Below are 19,645 nucleotides of genomic sequence, written 5' to 3'. Positions count from 1 at the left end.
CACTAACACAAACATGTACACATACACTGACACACATACACACTCACACACACAACCACACACAACCACACACACACACACTCTCACATGCACACTCACACACAAATACACACACATACACTCATGCACACACACACACATACACGTGCACATACATACACACTCACACACTCACACACACACTCAGGCACACGTACACACACAGGCAAACACACATACACATTCACACACACACACACTCATACATACACATACGCACATACACTCTCACACACATGCACACACTCACACACACACACTCTGTCACACACTTACACACACACACTCACACACACTTACACACATACACACATACACGCACACTTTCACACAAACGCACACACACGCACACTTACAAACACATACACACACAATCACACACATGTACATGCACACTTCCACAAACACACTCACACACACACATATACACCCACTCACATACACACTCATACCCACACACAGACACACACATGTGCACACACACTTACACACACCTGCACATACACACTCACACATATACATACACACACACACATGCACACACATACACATCACACACACATACACATATGCACACACACACATACACATCATTCCCACACACACACTCACACATACACACACTCACACACATACAGTTACACACTCTCAAGCACACGTACACGCACACTCACACTCACAAACATACATACACACACACATACACATTACAGTTATACACATCATCCTGTTCTGCCCACTCATTCTATCCTTCTTTCACTCAGAGTCACACACCTCAGCCAAGCAGCCATGATACTATCACTGAATAATAACAGGTTAGGTCATAATCTTGGCTACAAGGTATGTAAAATATAACACTGCAGAAACCCACCAAGGCTCCTTCAACAGCACCTTCTAAACCCTCAACCTCTGCCACCTAGAAGGACAGGGGTAGCAGATGCACGGGAACACCACCACCTGCAAGTTCCCCTCCAAGTCACACACCATTTGACTTGGAACTATATCGCCATTCCTTCACTGTCGCTGGGTCAAAATCCTGGAACTTCTTTCCAACAGCACTGTTGCTGTATGCGCACCAGATGGACTGCAGTGGTTCAAGAAGGCAGCTCACCACCACTTTCTCAAGAGCAATTAGGGATGGGCAATAAATGCTGGCCTTGCCATCAATGCCCACATCCCATAAAACAAAAAAAAACACTTTTATTTGCTGTTGTTTAGGTTGTGATGTGACAACAATTGTTCCTGCTTTGCCTTTTAGAGAGAGTTCAGGAAGAAATCGATCAGGAGATTGGAACCGAACGCGCTCCGAGAATGGAAGATCGAAAGAAGCTGCCCTACACCAATGCTGTGATACACGAGGCCGTGAGGTTTGCCAATGTCACTCCAATAATTCATCGCTCAAATATTGGCGACACATACCTCGGAGGATATTTCATTCCCAAGGTAAAACTGCAGGTGGTGAGCGTGAGAGTGTGGAATGGATGTTTGTTAGAGGTTTGTAACTCTCAGCAATTAAGGAGGTTTGCTGTTTCATTTTCTTTCCAACCAGTTTTGATAAACCTTTAGTAAGGAGGGTAAAATTGGTGACAATTTTTGACAACATTTGTCTATAAACCGGGTGCTCCGGTTTCCTCCCACTGCCAAAGACTTGCAGGTTGATAGGTAAATTGGCCATTGTAAAATTGCCCCTAGTGTAGGCAGGGAATATGGGATTAATGTAGGATTAGTATAAATGGGTGGTTGATGGTCGGCACAGACACGGTGGGCCGAAGGACCTGTTTCAGTGCTGTATCTCTCCATGACTCTATAATATACTAAGCACTTCCTTGTCATGCACTACTTCCTGTTGCCACAACTTAAGCAAACATCTGGACCTGGTAATCCTGAACATGACAGGTTTAATGTGTTCAGTGTAAAACAATTTCTGGTTTCGGTCCTGAAATTAGACCCACCTTTTTGTGCTTTCAAGGAGACTAAAGCCTATTATAGATGGCTTTCTCCGGGTATGCCTCGACAACACCAAGTACAATATGATATTGGATGTATATCTGACATTATTTAGGTGCTGGAGGCTGACCAGGGACAACTCTCAATCATCAGCAAACTAATGGAAGGTCACATCGACAGTGCTATCAAGCGGCACTTACTTAGCAATAACCTGCTCACCAATGCTGGGTTTGGGTTCTGACAAGACCATTCAGCTCCAGACTTCATTACAGCCTTGGTTCAAACATGGATGAAAGAGCTGACTTCCAGGGGTGAGGTAACAATGACTGGCCTTGACATCAAGGCAGTATTTGACCAAGTGTGGATTAAGGAGTGTCACAAAATGTTTTATTGTACTAAAATCTGGGACTTCTATATGCCTGACTGTCATTGAATCGTGCTGGGGGTGGGGGCTCTGAAAGGCCTCTTTTGCGGCCTGGAGCTGGGAGCCCCATTGCCAAATTCAGTCCTCCCATGAGCAGGAAGTGTCGCCAGCTACAGCAGTTTGAGCTCCAGGTTTCAGTGCTTGAGCAGCAGCTGGAGTCACTGCGGAGCATCCACAAGTCTGAGGGTTTCGTGGATAGCAGGATTCCTGATGTGGATTGCAGGGTATGCAGGCAGAGTGGGAATGGGTGACGATCGGGCAATCACGAAGGACCAGGCAGGAAGTGCAGGAGTGCAGGTAGTGGTGTTCCCATGCATCTGCTGCCCTGCTGTGATCTTAGCCCATGGCACCATGGCTGGCGAAGCTGTACTGGGTGGGGGGTGGGGGGGGGGGGGGGGGTTGTGGGGTGGAGGAACAGGAAGACTGGGAAAGCAATAGTGATGGGGGATTCAATAATGAGGGGAACAGGCAGGCTTTTCTGTGGCCACAGATGTGAATCCAGGATAGTATGTTTCCTCTAAAATAAAAGCAAAGTACTGCAGATGCTGGAAATCTGAAATAAAAACAGAAAGTGCTGAATATACTCAGCAGGCCTGGCAGCATCTGTGGAGAGAGAAGCAGAGTTAACGTTTCAGGTCTGTGACCTTTCAACAGAACTGGCAAAGGTTAGACATGTAATAGGTTTTAAGCAGGTAAAGCAGGGGTGGGGGTTAAGAAAACAAAAGAGAGGGTGTGTGATAGGACAGAGGGCCAGAGTGATTAACTGACAAAGACAAAGAGAGTGTCCTAATGGTGCGGTGAAAGACAAAGCATTAGTGGAGAAAGAGTGTTAATGACAGAACAATGAACAGCCCTAGCCAAAAGCACAAACATGAAAAATGCATTTTAGGACACACATGGTTAAAAAAATGATAAAACAAAATGAAATAATAATAAAAAAGGGTCAGTCGTGCTCTGAAATTATTGAACTCAATGTTCAGTCTGGCAGAATGTAGAGTACCTCATCAGAAAGATCAGGTGCTGTTACTTGAGCTTGCGTTGATGTTCACTGGAACACAGCAGTAGGCCAAGGACAGAAATGTGGGCATGAGAGCAGTGGATGTGTTGAAATGGCAAGCAACCGGAAGCTCAGGGTCATGCTTTCTGAATGAGCGGAGGTGTTCCACAAAGCAGTCACACAATCTACATTTTGGTCTCCCAACGTAGAGGAGACTGCATTGTGAGCAGTGAATGTGGTTGCCTCGACTGCGTAGGACAAAGCCCCCAATCAAAATGTATGATTCTGATCATGGTGGGAGCAACGCACTGTCAATTCAGTCCCGTCACTCCACAGGTCGCATCAAATCGGAGAAAAAAGGAGCTGAATTAAACAAGCTCGTGACCCCCGAATTAAGCAAACCAACCCAGGTATCTTTAGATATCAAAAAATTAACTATTTATTTTAAAAAACTAAGATCTTAAACATGACTAAGGTAAACCAATACATAAAAACCTTATAACTTTTTATTTAAAAATCTAGCTCTCGCATTCATATACATATGCTTGAACTAACAGTAGTTTGGTTTTAATTTGCTGCCCAAAAACATATAAAAATAAGGACTTTGCAAGTTACGTTCCTGATGAATGGAGTTTTCCAATACAACACAGTCAAAGTTCACTTGCAGTCTTCCAAGGTCTGATGAAACAGAAGGTCCTTCCAAAGATAAGAATTCAGCAGTTCAGTTCAGCAGTTGTACCATTAACTGTCCCTTCAGTGATAAACACAGCAATACTGATACTTTGTTAAGAAAGAAAAGAGTTTCTTGTTTTACTTAGGGAATTAATTCATCTTGTTGCTTTGTAAAATTTTCTTGAGAGAGAAATTGCACAGCTCTTTGCCCTTCAGTTTAAATTGTCTCTCAGAGAGCTCTTAACTGACTGCTCAAACCAGTTTTTGCCAGCTAGTTTTCAAAGTCAAAACTGCAACATTGAATCCCGTGTTCTCTCTCTCTCTCTGTGGCTGTTGCTTGAAAATTAGAATGCACCTTGCCTCACTGTCTCTGGAGAGTTCTTAAAAGTGCACTGTTCACTTTACATTCTTAAATCACTCTTTACACTCTCAATATTTCCAAGGAGAGTAAAAGAAACACAGGACCGTGAAGCAGTGTTCTAAATTGAAAGAAGTACAAGTAAACCGCTGCTTCACCTGAAAGGAGTGTTTGTGGTCTTGGATGGTGAGGAGAGAGGAGGTAAAAGGGCAGGTACTACAGCTCCTGTGATTGCATGGCAAGGAACCATGGGCAGGGGACGAGGTGTTGGGTGTAATGGAGGAGTGGATCAGAGTGTCCTTTGGAATGCTCCCAGGGGAGGGGAGGGGCAGATGCATTTGATGGTGGCATCACGCTGGAGGTGGCGGAAATGGTGGAGGATGATCCTTTGGATGTGGAGGCTGGTGGGGTGGAAAATGAAGAAAAGAGGAACCCTGTCACAGGTCTGGGAGGGATAAATGGGTCATTTTCAGGTTGGCAAACTTTAACTAGTGGAGTCCCACAGGAATCAGTGATGGAGCCTCAACTATTTATGACCTATATTAATGACTGGGACAGCTATGATCATTTTAAATGGCAAAGTGAGGTTCGGGGCCGAATGGCCGACTCTGCTTCTTGTTTCTTAGGTTCTTATGTTTGTGTATGTGGGGGTCTGTTTGTATGTCTGTATGTAAGTGTACTGTGTGTGTGTAACTGTATATTTGTGTTTACCTGTGTATTTGTGTGAATGTATGTACGTGTATTTTATTTGTGTGTGTAACTGTATGTAAGTGTTTTTTCTGTGTATTTTTATGTCTATATGTAAGTGTATCATTGTGTGTGTGTTTGTAACGGTATGTATGTGTTTGTCTGGGTATTTGTATGTCTGTATGCAAGTGTATCGTTGTGTGTGTGTGTTTAACTGTATGTATGTGCTTGTCTGTGTATTTGTTTGTCAGTATGTAAGTGCATCTTTATGTGTGTGTGTGCAACTGTATATATGCATTTGTCTGTCGATTAGTAATTCTGTATGGAAGTGTATCTTTATGTCTGTGTGTAACCCAATGTACGTGCTTGTCTGTGCATTTGTATATCTGTATGTAAGTGTATCATTGTGTGTGTCTGTGTAACTATATCTATGTGTTTTTCTGTGTATTTGTATGTCTGTATGTAAATGAATTTGTGTGAGCGTAACTGTATAAATGTGTTTGTCTGTGTATTTGTATGTCTGTATGTAAGTGTATCTTTGTGTGTGTGTTTAACTGTATGTATGTGTTTGTCCGTGTATTTTTATATCTGTATGTAAGTGTAGCTTTAATTGTGTGTGTTCCTGTATATATGTGCTTGTCTAAGTATTTGTATGCCTGTATTTATGTCTGCAGAATGCAGTCTGGTTTCAATCTTACTTTGAAGAACTGGAACCTGTCATAGCCGCTAAGTGCATTGCACTGCTGAACTACGAGAAAGCCCCCAGCAAGTTAACATCCGTAGCACTTAAAGCTGCTAGATGCGCTGCACAAAGAACAGCCAGGCGCTGCGCAAATGACTACTGGCAACACCTATGCAGTCATATTCAGCTGGCCTCCGACACCGGAAACATCAGAGGAATGTATGATGGCATCAAGAGAGCTTTTGGGCCAACCATCAAGAAGATCGCCCCCTTCAAGACTAAATGAGGGGACACAATCACTGACCAACACAGGCAAATGGACCGCTGGGTGCAGCACTACCTAGAACTCTACTCCAGGGAAAATGTTGTCGCTGAGACCGCCCTCAATGCAGCCCAGTCTCTACCAGTCATGGATGAGCTGGACGAGCAGCCAACAAAATCGGAACTCAGTGATGCCATTGATTCTCTGGCCAGCGGAAAAGCCCCTGGGAAGGACGGCATTATCCCTGAAATCATCAAGAGTGCCAAGCCTGCTATACTCTCAGCACTCCATGAACTGCTTTGCCTGTGCTGGAATGAGGGAGTAGTACCACAGGACATGCGTGATGCCAATATCATCACCCTATATAAGAACAAGGGTGACCGCGGTGACTGCAACAACTACCGTGGAATCTCCCTGCTCAGCATAGTGGGGAAAGCCTTTGCTCGAGTCGCTTTAAACAGGCTCCAGAAGCTGGCTGAGCGTGTCTACCCTGAGGCACAGTGTGGCTTTCGAGCAGAGAGATCGACCATTGACATGCTGTTCTCCCTTCGTCAGCTACAGGAGAAATGCCGTGAACAACAGATGCCCCTCTACATTGCTTTCATTGATCTCACCAAAGCCTTTGACCTCGTCAGCAGAAGTGGTTTCTTCAGACTACTAGAATAGATTGGATGTCCACCAAAGCTACTAAGTATCATCACCTCATTCCATGACAATATGAAAGGCACAATTCAGCATGGTGGCTCCTCATCAGACTCCTTTCCTATCCTGAGTGGCGTGAAACAGGGCTGTGTTCTCGAACCTACACTCTTTGGGATCTTCTTCTCCCTGCTGCTCTCACATGCATTCAAGTCTTCAGAATAAGGAATTTTCCTCCACACAAGATCAGGGGGCAGGTTGTTCAACCTTGCCCGTCTGAGAGCGAAGACCAAAGTAGGAAGGTCCTCATCAGGGAACTCCTCTTTGCTGACGATGCTGCTTTAACATCTCACACTGAAGAGTGCCTGCAGAGACTCGTCGACAGGTTTGCGGCTGCCTGCAATGAATTTGGCTTAACCATCAGCCTCGAGAAAACGAACATCATGGGACAGGAGGTCAGAAATGCCCAATCCATCAATATCGGCGACCACACTCCGGAAATGGTTCAAGAGTTCACCTACCTAGGCTCAACTATCACCAGTAACCTGTCTCTCGATACAGAATTAAACAAGCGCATGGGAAAGACTTCCTCTGCTATGTCCAGACTGGCCAAGAGAGTGTGGGAAAATGGCGCACTGACACAGAACACAAAAGTCCGAGTGTATCAAGCCTGTGTCCTCAGTACCTTGATCTACGGCAGTGGGGCCTGGACAACGTACGTCAGCCAAGAGCGACGTCTCAATTCATTCCATCTTCGCTGCCTCCGGAGAATCCTCAGCCTCAGGTGGCAGGACCGTATCTCCAAAACAGAAGTCCTCGAGGTGGCCAAGATCCCCAGCTTATACACACTACTGAGTCAGCGGCGCTTGAGATGGCTTGGCCACGTGAGCCACATGGATCCCCAAGGACACATTGTAGAGCGAGCACGTCACTGGTATCAGACCCACCGGCCGTCCATGTCTCCGCTTTAAAGACGTCTCCAAACGCGACATGAAGTCCTGTGACATTGATCAGAAGTCATGGGAGTCAGTTGCCAGCGATCACCAGAGCTGGTGGGCAGCCATAAAGGCGGGGCTAAAGTGTGGCGAGTCGAAGAGACTTAGCAGTTGGCAGGAAAAAAGACAGAGGCGCAAGGAGAGAGCCAACTGTGTAACAACCCTGACAACCAATTTTATCTGCAGCGCCTGTGGAAGAGTCTGTCACTCTAGAATTGGCCTTTATAGCCACTCCAGGTGCTGCTTCACAAACCACTGACCACCTCCAGGCGCTTACACATTGTCTCTCGAGACAAGGAGGCCAAAGATGTAAGTGCATCTCTGTGTGTATGTATGGATGTGTTTGTCTGTTTATTTTTCTGTCTGTCTGTATGTTTATTTTTGTTTCTGTGTGTGTAACTGTATATGTGTTTGTTTGTGAATTTTTATGTCTGTATGTAAGTGTATCTTTGTGTGTGTCTATATATATGTATTTTTCTGTGTGCTTTTATGTCTTTATGTAAGTGTATCTATGTGTGTGTAACTGTATGTATTGGTTTGTCTGTGCATTTGTATGTCTGTATGTAAATGTATTTGTGTGTGTCTCTGTATATGTCAGTTGTATTTGTATGTCTGCGTGCATGTGCAGCTTGAAGTCTGTGTCTATACCTGTATATATGTGTTTGTCTGTATATTTTATGTCTGTATGTAAGAGTATCTTTGTGTGTATGTGTAACTGTATATATGTCTTTGTGTGTTTGTATGTCTGTATGTAAGTGTATCTGTGTGTGTTACTGTACCTATGTGTTTTTCTGTGTGTTTGTATGTCTGTATGTAAACGTATCTTTATACGTGTGTGTAACTGTATATATGTATTTGCCTGTGTATTTGTATGTCTGTGTATAAGTGTATCTTTGTGTGTGTGTAACTTTATATATGTGTTTGTCTGTGTATTTGTATGTCTGTGTATATGTGTATCTTTGTGTGTGTAACTGTATATATGTGTTTATCTGTGTATATGTATGTCTGTCTCTACGTGTATCTTTGTGTGTTTATGTGTAGCTATATATGTGTTTTATGCATATTTGTATGCCTGTATGTAAGTGTATGTTTGTGTAACTGTATATATGTTTTTGCCTGTGTATTTGTATGTCAGTATGTAAGTGTATCTTTTTGTGTGAGTGTGACTGTATGCATGTGTTTGTCTGTGTATTTGTATGTCTGTATGTTTATTTTTGTCTCTGTGTGTAACTGTATTTATGTGTTTGCTTGTGTATTTTTATGTCTGTGTGTGACTGTATCTTTGTGTGTGTCTATATATATGTGATTTTCTGCGTGTTTGTGTGTCTTTATGTCAGTGTATCTATGTGTGTGTAACTGGAGGTAGGTGTTTGTGCATTTGCATGTCTGTATGTAAATGTATTTGTGTGTGTCTCTGTATATATGTGTTTTTCAGTTGTATTTGTATGTCTGTATGCATGCGTCGCTTTAAGTCTGTGTCTGTACCTGTACATATGTGTTTGTCTGTGTATTTGTATGTATGTCTGTATGTAAGTGTATCTGTGTCTGTGTGTGTCTAACTGTATGTGTGTTTGTCTGTGTATTTGAATGTCTGTATGTAAGTATATCTTTGTGTTTGTGTAACTGTAGATATGTGTTTTTTGTGTATTTGTCTGTGTCTATGTAAGTCTATCTTTGTATGTGTGTTTGTCACTACATGTTTTGAATTGTTGCAGCAAATCTGCTCCACAGATTCCTTACAACTCTTCATCTTCCCCAGCCTATCTACTTCACAGAGGCAGGAATATAAATGGAGAGAGAAAGAGATACAGAGAGAGAGACTGAGATAAAGAGAGAACAGGAGAGGTATAGATTCACTATGAGACAGGGAGACAAAGGCAGGCAGACAGAGATACTCTGTCAGAAACAGTCAGAGAGAGAGGTAGAGAGTGACAGTAGGGGCAAGAAACAGATACGATGATAGATGCAGAGACAGTTTGAGAGAGCAGTTAAAAAACATACAGTATCCTGGGCTTTATTAATGGGGGCATAGAGTACAAGAGCAAGGATGTTATGTTGAACTTGTATAAGACACTAGTTCGGCCTGAGCTGTAGTATTGTGTCCAGTTCTGGACTCCACACTTTAATAAAGATGTGAAAGCCTTGGAGAGAGTACAGAAAAGATTCACGAGAATGGTTCCAGGGATGAAGAAGTTCATTTATGAAGATAGATTGGAGAAGTTAAGACTGTTTATCTTGGAGAAGAGAAGGCTGAGTGGTGATTTGATAGAAGTATTCAAAATCATGAGGGGTCTGGACAGGGTAAATAGAGAGAAACTGTTCCCACTCATGAAAGAATGGAGAACGAGAGGGCACAGATTTAGAATGATTGGCAAAAGAAGCAATGGCGACATGAGAAAAAACGTCTTCACAGAGTGAGTGGTGAGGTTCTGGAATGCACTGCCTGAAGGTATGTTGGAGGTAGGTTCAATCAAGGCTTTCGAAAGGGAATTAGAGTGTTATCTGAAAAGGAAGAATGTGCAAGGTTTACAGGGAGAAGGCAGGGGAATGGCATTATGTGAATTGCTCATTCAGAGAGCTGCTACAGACAAGATGGGCCAAATGGCCTCCTTCTGTGTAAGAGTTCTGTGGTTCTGAATGACACTGGTGTTTGTGAACATGAATGAAGTTGAAGTCCCACACACGGGCTATAATCAGCAAAGTTCTTCAGCAGAAAACACAGGGACAAAGTTAAACTTAGTGAAATAAGTGGTTTGAAAATGTTTCTGATCCACCACAGTGACTTGGTTCTGTAACATTAATATTTCAAGAGTAAATTGAACCACATGTCAACTGTTGCTGACCGTGTTTGTTATTCTGTTCCAGAGAACTCCGGTCCTGATTTTGCTCTGGTCGGTGCAGCGGGACAAAACTCAATGGGAGAAGCCGGATGAGTTCAATCCATCCCACTTTCTGAACTCTGAGGGGAGATTTGTTCAGAGAGATGCTTTCCTGCCTTTCGGTGCAGGTACTAATTGGCCCTGGAAACGTGTTATTGTGGGTTCTTAATGTTTATAGATTTCATTGATTCAACGGGCCAACTCTTCAGTAGTGTCACTCGTAATGGCCGTGGGTTAGATCTGTGACTCTGTTTCTCCTGGTGACTGGGCATTGGAGGAGAGTCAATCCTCAACAGTTACCTGATCTGAGGGGCCGTATGGTTGAGTTAGACCCAGATCAAAGAGCAAATTGCACCAGAGGACACTGATTGAATCTTGCAGTGAAACTGTATCCTGTTGATTTGTATATTACATAACAAATAGACCAGTTTTGTTTTGCTTTATAAGAAGATTCATCTCATCAAAGTGCTTTTGATTCTGCCCTCCAAAGAATAGGAGTGATGCACGTGGTGACCACATGCACAATCGACAAACCCGATAAACACAATGAGGAATCTTACTGTTCCAACTCTGGGACACACTATTGTGTAATTAGATATTGGGTAGAAAAGGTATTTTCCAGAATATAGCGAACAAGGAGTTCACTTACAGGAGAGGCAGGTGGCGTTGAAAATATCCAGTGGACACAATAATTAATAACTGGTCATACTGCTGGTACAATGTGTCATTAAGAAGAATATTCTGTTTGGTAAATCTGAACATTTACACCATCACTTAAAGCCTCTTTTTATTTTTTTCCCCAGGTCGTAGAATTTGTCCTGGGCAGTCTATTACCATGATGGAGCTCTTCCTGTTTTTCACAACTTTGTTGCAGAAGTTTAAGCTTCAGGCACCAGCGCATGTGACTGATCTGGACATCACCCATGGAACGAGCAGAACATTAGCTCCGAACCCGTATAAACTGTGTGCTGTACCCCGGCAATAGGAAGTCTGGTGAACAATCGGACCTCCCAAGTATTTTGCTTTCTGGGTAGTCTCCTGAAGATATTTGCTTAAATATAATCACAGCTCATTTAATGCTAAAAGTGCCTGCTTGTAAAGTCTTCAGTCTTTTGTAAAATTGGTTGTGAGGAAATGGCCATTCCCATATCCCTCTGGATACTCGAATTCCTGATTTCATGCCAGTGAGAGAGATTTACATTCAACTAATGGGGCTGCAATCACACTGTGCATTTAAACAAATGGTTTAATACTGTAGTTAGTACAGCTGAGCAAGGAATTGTATCTGAATATTTGTTCCCATAGTTATAGAACAAAGAACAAAGAATTAAGAACAGTACAACACATGAACAGGCCATTCGGCCCTCCAAGCCTGCGCCGATCTTGATGCCTGCCTAAACACCTTCTGCACTTCTGGGGCCCATATCCTTATATTCCCTTCCTATTCATGTATTTGTCAAGTTGTGTCTTAAATGTCGCTATCATATCTGCTTCCACCACCTCCCCTGGTAGCAAGTTCCAGGCACTCACCACCCTCTGTGCAAAAAACTTGCCTCGCACATCCCCTCTAAACTTTGCCCCTCGCACCTCAAACCTATGTCCCGTAGTAACCGACTCTTCCACCCTGGGAAAAAGCTTCTGACTATCCACTCTGTCCATGCCGCTCATAACTTTGTAAACCTCTATCATGTCGCCCCTCCACCTCCGTCGTTCCAGTGAAATTTCACTGTGAGATTTCAGTTCCAAACTGGAGAGAATTTCCTATTGTTAATGTAACAGGGGATTTCCCCTCACAGTGACTGCAGCCAAATTATGAACATGATCTTTCATCCCCTGTATCTTCTTTTAACTAGAGTTACATATGAACATACAAATTAAGAGCAGGAGTAGGCCACTCGGCCCTTCAAGCCTGCCCTGCTATTCAACAAGATCATGGCTGATCTGATTGTAAGCTCAACTCCACATTCCCGCCTACCCCCGATAACCTTTCACCCCCTCCTTGCTTATCAAGATTCTATCTACCACTGCTTTAAAAATATTCAAAGACTCTGCTTCCACTGCCTTTTGAGGAAGAGTTCCAAAGACTCACAACCCTCTGAGAGGAAAACAAACTCCTCATCTCTGTCTGAAATGGGTGACCCCTTATTTTTTAAACAGTGACCCCTACTTCTAGATTCTCCTGCAAGAGGGGACATCCTTTCCACATTCACCCTGTCAAGCCCCCTCAGGGTTAAGTTACCTCTTACTTTTCTAAACTCCAGTGGATACAAGCTGAGCCTGTCCAACCTTTCCTCATAAGACAGCCTGCCCATTCCAGTTATTAGTTATAGAGTGTTACAACACTGATACAGGCCCTTCGGCCCACTGAGTCAGTGATCACCCATTTATACTAATCCTACATTAATCCCATATTTCCTACCACATCCCCACAATTCTCCTATCACCTATTTACAATGGCCAATTTACCTATCAACCTGCAGGTCTTTGGCTGTGGGAGGAAACCTGAGCACCTGACAGAAACCCACACAGTCACAGGGAGAACTAGCAAACTCCACACAGGCAGTACCCAGAACTGAACCTGGGTCGCTGGAGCTGTGAGGCTGCAGTGCTAACCACTGCGCCACTGTGCTGCTCCCATTGTGTAAACCTTCTCTGAACTGCTTCCAACACATTTACATCCTTCCTTAGATAAGGAGACCAATACTGTACTCAGTACTCCAGAGGTGATCTCACCAATGCCCTGTGTAACTGAAGCATAACCTCCCTACGTTTGTATTCAATTCCCCGTCATGATAAATGATAGCATTGTATTAGCTTTCCAAACTATTTGCTGTACCTGCATGCTAACCTTTTTCGATTCATGCACTAGGACACCCAGATTCCTCTGCATCTCAGAGCTCTGCAATCTCTCACCAATTAGATAATATGCTTCTCTTTTATTCTCCCTGTCAAAATGGACAATTTCCCACTTTCCCACATTATACTCCATTTGCCCAATCTTTGCCCACTCACTTAACCTATCTATATCTCTTTCAAGCCTCCTTATGTCCTCTTTCCAACTTAATTTCCAACCTATATTTGTGTCATCAGCAAATTTAGCAACTATATCTTCAGTCCCTTTATCTAAGTCATTTATATAAATTGTAAAAAGTTGAGGCTCCACAGATCGGGACTGTGGAGTTGAGCTTCTCATCAGATCAGCCATGATCTTGTTGAATAGCAGAGCAGGCTTGAAGGGCCGAGTGGCCTACTCCTGCTCTTAATTTGTATGTTCATATGTATCTTTAGTTAAAAGCAGATACAGGGGATAAAAAATCATGTTCATAATTTTGCAAATGGAGTATAATGTATAAGACCACTCGTTACATCTTGCCAATCTGAAAATTACCCATTTATGCCTACTCTCTGTTTCCTGTTCACTAGCCAATCTTCTATCCATGCTAATATGTTACCCCCTACAACGTGAGATTTTATTTTCCACAATAACCTGTGATGTGGCACCTTGTCAAATGCTTTCTGGAAATCTAAGTACAGTAGATCCACCAGTTCCCCTTTATCCACAGCACATGTTACTTCTTCAATTAATTGGTTAACATGGTTTCCCTTTCACAAAACCATTTTGACTCCGCTTGATTATCTTGAATTTTTCTAAATGCCCTGCTAGAACATCTTTAATAAAAGCTTCTAACATTTTCCCTATGACAGCTGTTAAGCTAACTGGCCTGTAGTTTCCTGCTTTCTGTCTCTCTCCCTTTTTGAATAAAGGAGTTACATTTGCTATTTTCCAATCTCATGGAACCTTCCCTGAATCTCGGGAATTTTGGAAAATTAAAACCAACGCATCAACTATCTCAATAGTCACTTCATTTAAGACCCTAATGAAGTCCATGTGGGCCCGGGGACTTGTCAACCTACAGCTCCAACAATTTGTTCAGTACCACTTCCCTGGTGATTGTAATTTTCTTGAGTTCCTCCCTCCCTTCCATTTCCTGATTTACAGCTATTTCTTGGATGTTACTTGTATCCTCTATAGTAAAGATTGATGCAAAATACCTGTTCAATTCATCTGCCATCTCCTTATTTTTCATGATTAATTCCACAGACTCACTTTCTATAGGACCAATGTTCACTTTGTGAACTCTTTTCTTTTTAAATTATCGATAGAAACTCTTACCAAATGTTTTTATATTTCTAGCTATCTTTCTCTCGTACTATAATTTTTCTCTCCTTATTAATCTCTTAGTCATTCTTTTTTGTTTTTTATATTATGTCCAATCTTCTGACCTGCCACTCATCTTCGCACAATTATATGCTTTTTCTTTAAGTTTGACACTATCTTTAACTTTTTTAGTTAACCATGGATCCTCCCTTGGAATTTTTCTTTCTCGGGGTGTAACTATTCTGTGTATTCTGAAATATCCACTTAAATGTCTGCCACTACATCTCAATTGACCTAACCTTTAACAAATTTGCCAGTTCACTTTAGCTAGCTCTGCTTTCATGCCCTCATCATTGTCCTTATTTAAGTTTAAAATATTAGTCTAGGACCCACTCTTCTCTCCCTCAAACTGAATAGAAAATTCTGACATATTATGATCGCTGCTGCCTAGTGAGGTTATTAATTAATCCTATCTTGTTGCACAATACCAGGTCCAGCAAAATAAAAGCAAAATACTGTGGATGCTGGAAATCTGAAATAAAAACAGAAAGTGCTGAAAATGCTCAGCAAGTCTGGCAGCATCTGTGGAGAGAGAAGCACAGTTAACATTGCAGGTCTGGAAACTTTCAGCGGAACAGTTCACAGACTTGAAATGTTAACTCTGCTTCTCCCTCCACAGATGCTGCCAGCTCTCTGGTTGGCTCCAGAACATGCTGTTCTAAGAAACTATCCCGAAAACATTCTGTGAACTCCTCATCTAGGCTACCTTTGCCCACCTGATTTTTCCAGTTTATATATAGATTAAAAGCACCCATGATTATCGCCATAACTTTCTGACAAGCTCCCATTATATCTTCCTTTATACCCCATCCTACCATGTTGTTACTGTACACCACTCTCACAAGTGACTTTTTGCCTTGATCTTTTCACATCTCAACCCAAACCGCTTCTACATCCTGGTTTCCTGAACTTAGGTCATCCCTTTCTATTGTGCTAATACCATCATTAATTAACAAAGCCTCCCCTCCACCTTTTCCTCGCTTCCTGTTCTTCCTAAATGTCATGTACCCTTCAATATTCAGGTCCTAATCTATGCCATCCTGCAGTCAAGCCTCTGTAATGACTATCAGATCATACTTATTTATTTCTATTTGTGCTATCAGTTCATTTGTTTTGTTTCGAATGCTACATGCATTCAGATACTGAGCCTTTAGTTTTTCCCTTTTATTATTTTAGTAACCTCTCGCCTTATCTGCTGATTTACTCTTAGATTTGTACTCTCTGACCCTTCCTGTCACGGTCTGTTTATCATTTCCCATATCAATACCTTTCTCTCTTGCCTTGTCTCTATTCTTTGATTTACCACATCATCCCAAATTTGATCCTTTGCCCCCACAGAGAGACTCTAAAACCCGGTATACTTCACTCGTTATGCCGTTCGCTAGAACACAAAAAATAGGAGCAGGAGTAGACCTTATGGCCCATTGAGCCTTCAAAAAGATTATGGATGATCTGAGGATTCAACTCCATGTTCCCGCTCGCTCTCCATACCCCATGAGTGCCTGAGAGACCAAACAGCTGTATATCCCAGCCTTAAATGTATTCAATGATAGAGCATCCACAACCCTCTGGGGTTGAGAATTCCAAAGATTCACAACCCTTTGCATGAAGTAATTTCTCCTCATCTCAGTCCTAAATGATTGGCCCCTTATCCTGAGACGGTGCCCCCATATTTTGGATTCCCCGAGCAGCAGAAATAATCTCGGTGTCTACCCTAATCAGCCCCTTTACAATCTTATACGTTTCAATGAGAAATAGAACAATAAAACACTGGTCCCAGCATGGTTTAGGTGAAGACAGTCCCAACGCTACACGCCCCGCTTTCCCCAGTACTGGTGCCAGTGCCCCACAAACTGGAACCCACTTTGCCCACACCAGTCTTTGAGCCAAGCATTCATTTCTCTAATCTTATTTGCCATATGCCAATTTGTGTGGCTCAGGTAATAATACAGAGATTATTACCTTTGAGATTCTGCTTCTTAATTTAGTGCCTAGTTCCTCATACTGACTACGCAGAACCTCGTTCATTGTCCTGCCTCTCAAGGAAATAAACCAATTTCTGAAATTTTTCCAGACTATTAGGGAAAGGGCATTTAGGCCCATATGTCTGTGTCAGTATGATTGGGGAGAAGAGAGTGCCAGTATGAACTGGGGGGAGAGAGTGTCAGTATGAACTGGGGGAGAGAGAGTGTCAGTATGAACTGGGGGGAGAGAGTGCCAGTATGAACTGGGGGGAGAGAGTGTCAGTATGAACTGGGGGCAGAGAGTGTTAGTATGAACTGGAGAGAGGGAGTGTCAGTATGAACTGGGGTTGAGAGTGTCAGTCTGAACTGGGGGGAGAGAGTGCCAGTATGAACTGGGGGGAGAGAGTGTCAGTATGAACTGGGGGGGAGAGAGTGCCAGTATGATTTGGGGGGAGAGAGTGTCAGTATGAACTGGGGGCAGAGAGTGTTAGTATGAACTGGGGGGAGAGAGTGTCAGTATGAACAGGGGCTGAGATTGTTAGTATGAACTGGAGAGAGGGAGTGTCAGTATGAACTGGGGTTGAGAGTGTCAGTATGAACTGGGAGAAGAGATTGTAAGTATGAACTGGGGGCAGAGAGTGTCAGTATGAACTGGGGGGAGAGAGTGCCAGTATGAACTGGGGGGAGAGAGTGTCAGTATGAACTGGGGGGAGAGAGTGCCAGTATGAACTGGGGGGAGAGAGTGCCAGTATGAACTGGGGGGAGAGAGTGTCAGTATGAACTGGGGGGAGAGAGTGCCAGTATGAACTGGGGGGAGAGAGTGTCAGTATGAACTGGGGGGAGAGAGTGCCAGGATGAACTGGGGGTGAGAGTGTTAGTATGAACTGGAGAGAGGGAGTGTCAGTATGAACTGGGAGAAGAGATTGTAAGTATGAACTGGGGGCAGAGAGTGTTAGTATGAACTGGGGGCTGAGAGTGTCAGTATGAACTGGGGGAGAGAGTGTCAGTATGAACTGGGGTTGAGAGTGTCAGTATGAACTGGGGTGAGAGTGTCAGTATGAACTGGGAGAGAGATTGTCAGTATGAACTGGGGATGAGAGTGTCAGTATGAACTGGGGGGAGAGAGTGTCAGTATGAACTGGGGATGAGAGTGTCAGTATGAACTGGGGTGAGAGTGTCAGGATGAACTGGGGAGAGAGATTGTTAGTATGAACTGGGGGAGAGAGAGTGTCAGTATGAACTGTGGGGAGAGAGTGCCAGTATGAACTGGGGGAGATAGAGTGTCAGTATGAACTGGGGGGAGAGAGTGTCAGTATGAACTGGGGGAGAGAGAGTGTCAGTATGAACTGGGGGGAGAGAGTGTCAGTATGAATTGGGGGTGAGAGTGTCAGTCTGAACTGGGTGTGAGAGTGTCAGTATGAACTGGGGGGGAGAGAGTGTCAGTATGAACTGGGGGAGAGAGTGCCAGTATGAACTGGGGGGAGAGAGTGTCAGTCTGAACTGGGTGTGAGAGTGTCAGTATGAACTGGGGGAGAGAGAGTGTCAGTATGAACTGGGGGAGAGAGAGTGCCAGTATGAACTGGGGGGAGAGAGTGTCAGTCTGAACTGGGTGTGAGAGTGTCAGTATGAACTGGGGGAGAGAGAGTGTCAGTATGAACTGGGGGAGAGAGTGTCAGCATGAACTGGGGATGGGTAGGCTATTGGTCTTTATGTTATGGGATTGAAATTCCTCACACCACTATTTAATAAAACATTTAGCTTTGAGTTCCTCTCTCTGCTGTTTTTGTAAACCTGTTAGTGACTGTGCATAACTGCCCACTAGCTCTTTTTGAAGCTAATTTTAACTGGCGTAATTAAACTGGCGACTGATTGTTTTACACTCTTGTAGATAGGATTTTGACTGAAAGGATTTAGCCTGTGCTGTGTTGGTTCTGTAATCAAGCTATTCTGTTTTTGATAATCATGTTTCAAATATATTATCCTTTCTGAATGAACTCGTGATATGAGGAAGTCAAACTGTCCGTTGTTATTAGATCTGAGGTGAGCTATGAGTTTAATAATACCTCATCTCGTGTTATACTGTTTATATAGGTTTGTCCACAATGAAAGATCATTGAACTACGGAACTTTATTTTGACTATAGCCACCAGCATTTGCTCATTAGATTGACCTTATGTGAGCACAGCAGTTCTCTCAGGATATGTGCAGAAACCAGTGTTCTTCGTTGGTTTGCTCACTCAGTGTGGATATATTTGTTGTTTGTGGCAGAAAGAATAGCTTAGTCCTGATAACAAGGTAATGAGTGTAAAGCAGAGTGAATTTTATTGGAGAGCAGCTGAATTGTATCCAATTGGTTACAGTGGAGGAACGCAGGGATGGTTCCAATTCATCACTGAGAAATCGATTAACAGTAATAATTCTGCCTGGTATTAAGTGTGAAGTAGACTGAACTGGTCACAGAGTTTTACACGAGGCCAAGGGATGAGAAAACCCTTAGACGTCACATGTGCTCCAGGTTAGTTAATGTCATCTCGAATTTGATCTGTTGCAAATAAATTCTGTTGAATTAAACTTTTCTATGAGTGTGTTTATTTTTGGTGTCTCAGTAACACTTTCCTCAAACAAGAACTAGGACAATGAAACAGGCAGAGAGTCATAACAACACAGAAGGAGACCATTTGGCCCATCGAGTCCGTGCTTGCTCTCTGTAGAACAGTCCAGTCAGTCCCACTCGTTCACTCTATCCCCAAAGCCCTGCAAGTTTATTTCCCTCAAGTGCCCATCCAATTTCCATTTTAATTCAAAAAGGTGCAAAGGCTGGCCATGTTCCTTTTGCCAACAGAGGACAGCTCCCTGCATATGTAGCTTTGAGCAAGCTTAA

General features: G+C 43.1%; 1 protein-coding gene across 1 annotated transcript in view; it reads left to right on the top strand.

Moving 5' to 3' along the window:
• Positions 1–19,335, top strand: part of LOC137359046 (cytochrome P450 2K6-like) — a 124,055-nt gene extending 104,720 nt beyond the window's left edge. Inside the window, exons 7-9 of the mRNA XM_068025162.1 lie at positions 1,298–1,482; positions 10,568–10,709; positions 11,385–19,335. Of these exons, the coding sequence (XP_067881263.1) occupies positions 1,298–1,482; positions 10,568–10,709; positions 11,385–11,566 (509 nt within the window). The 3' untranslated portion in view covers positions 11,567–19,335. The remainder of the gene's footprint in view (positions 1–1,297; positions 1,483–10,567; positions 10,710–11,384) is intronic.
• Positions 19,336–19,645: the final 310 nt, after the last annotated feature.

Source organism: Heterodontus francisci, unplaced genomic scaffold, assembly GCF_036365525.1.
Source record: "Heterodontus francisci isolate sHetFra1 unplaced genomic scaffold, sHetFra1.hap1 HAP1_SCAFFOLD_562, whole genome shotgun sequence".
Taxonomy (NCBI): domain Eukaryota; kingdom Metazoa; phylum Chordata; class Chondrichthyes; order Heterodontiformes; family Heterodontidae; genus Heterodontus; species Heterodontus francisci.
Note: the sequence above shows the minus strand (reverse complement) of the source record. Positions and strands in the feature narration are given on the sequence as shown.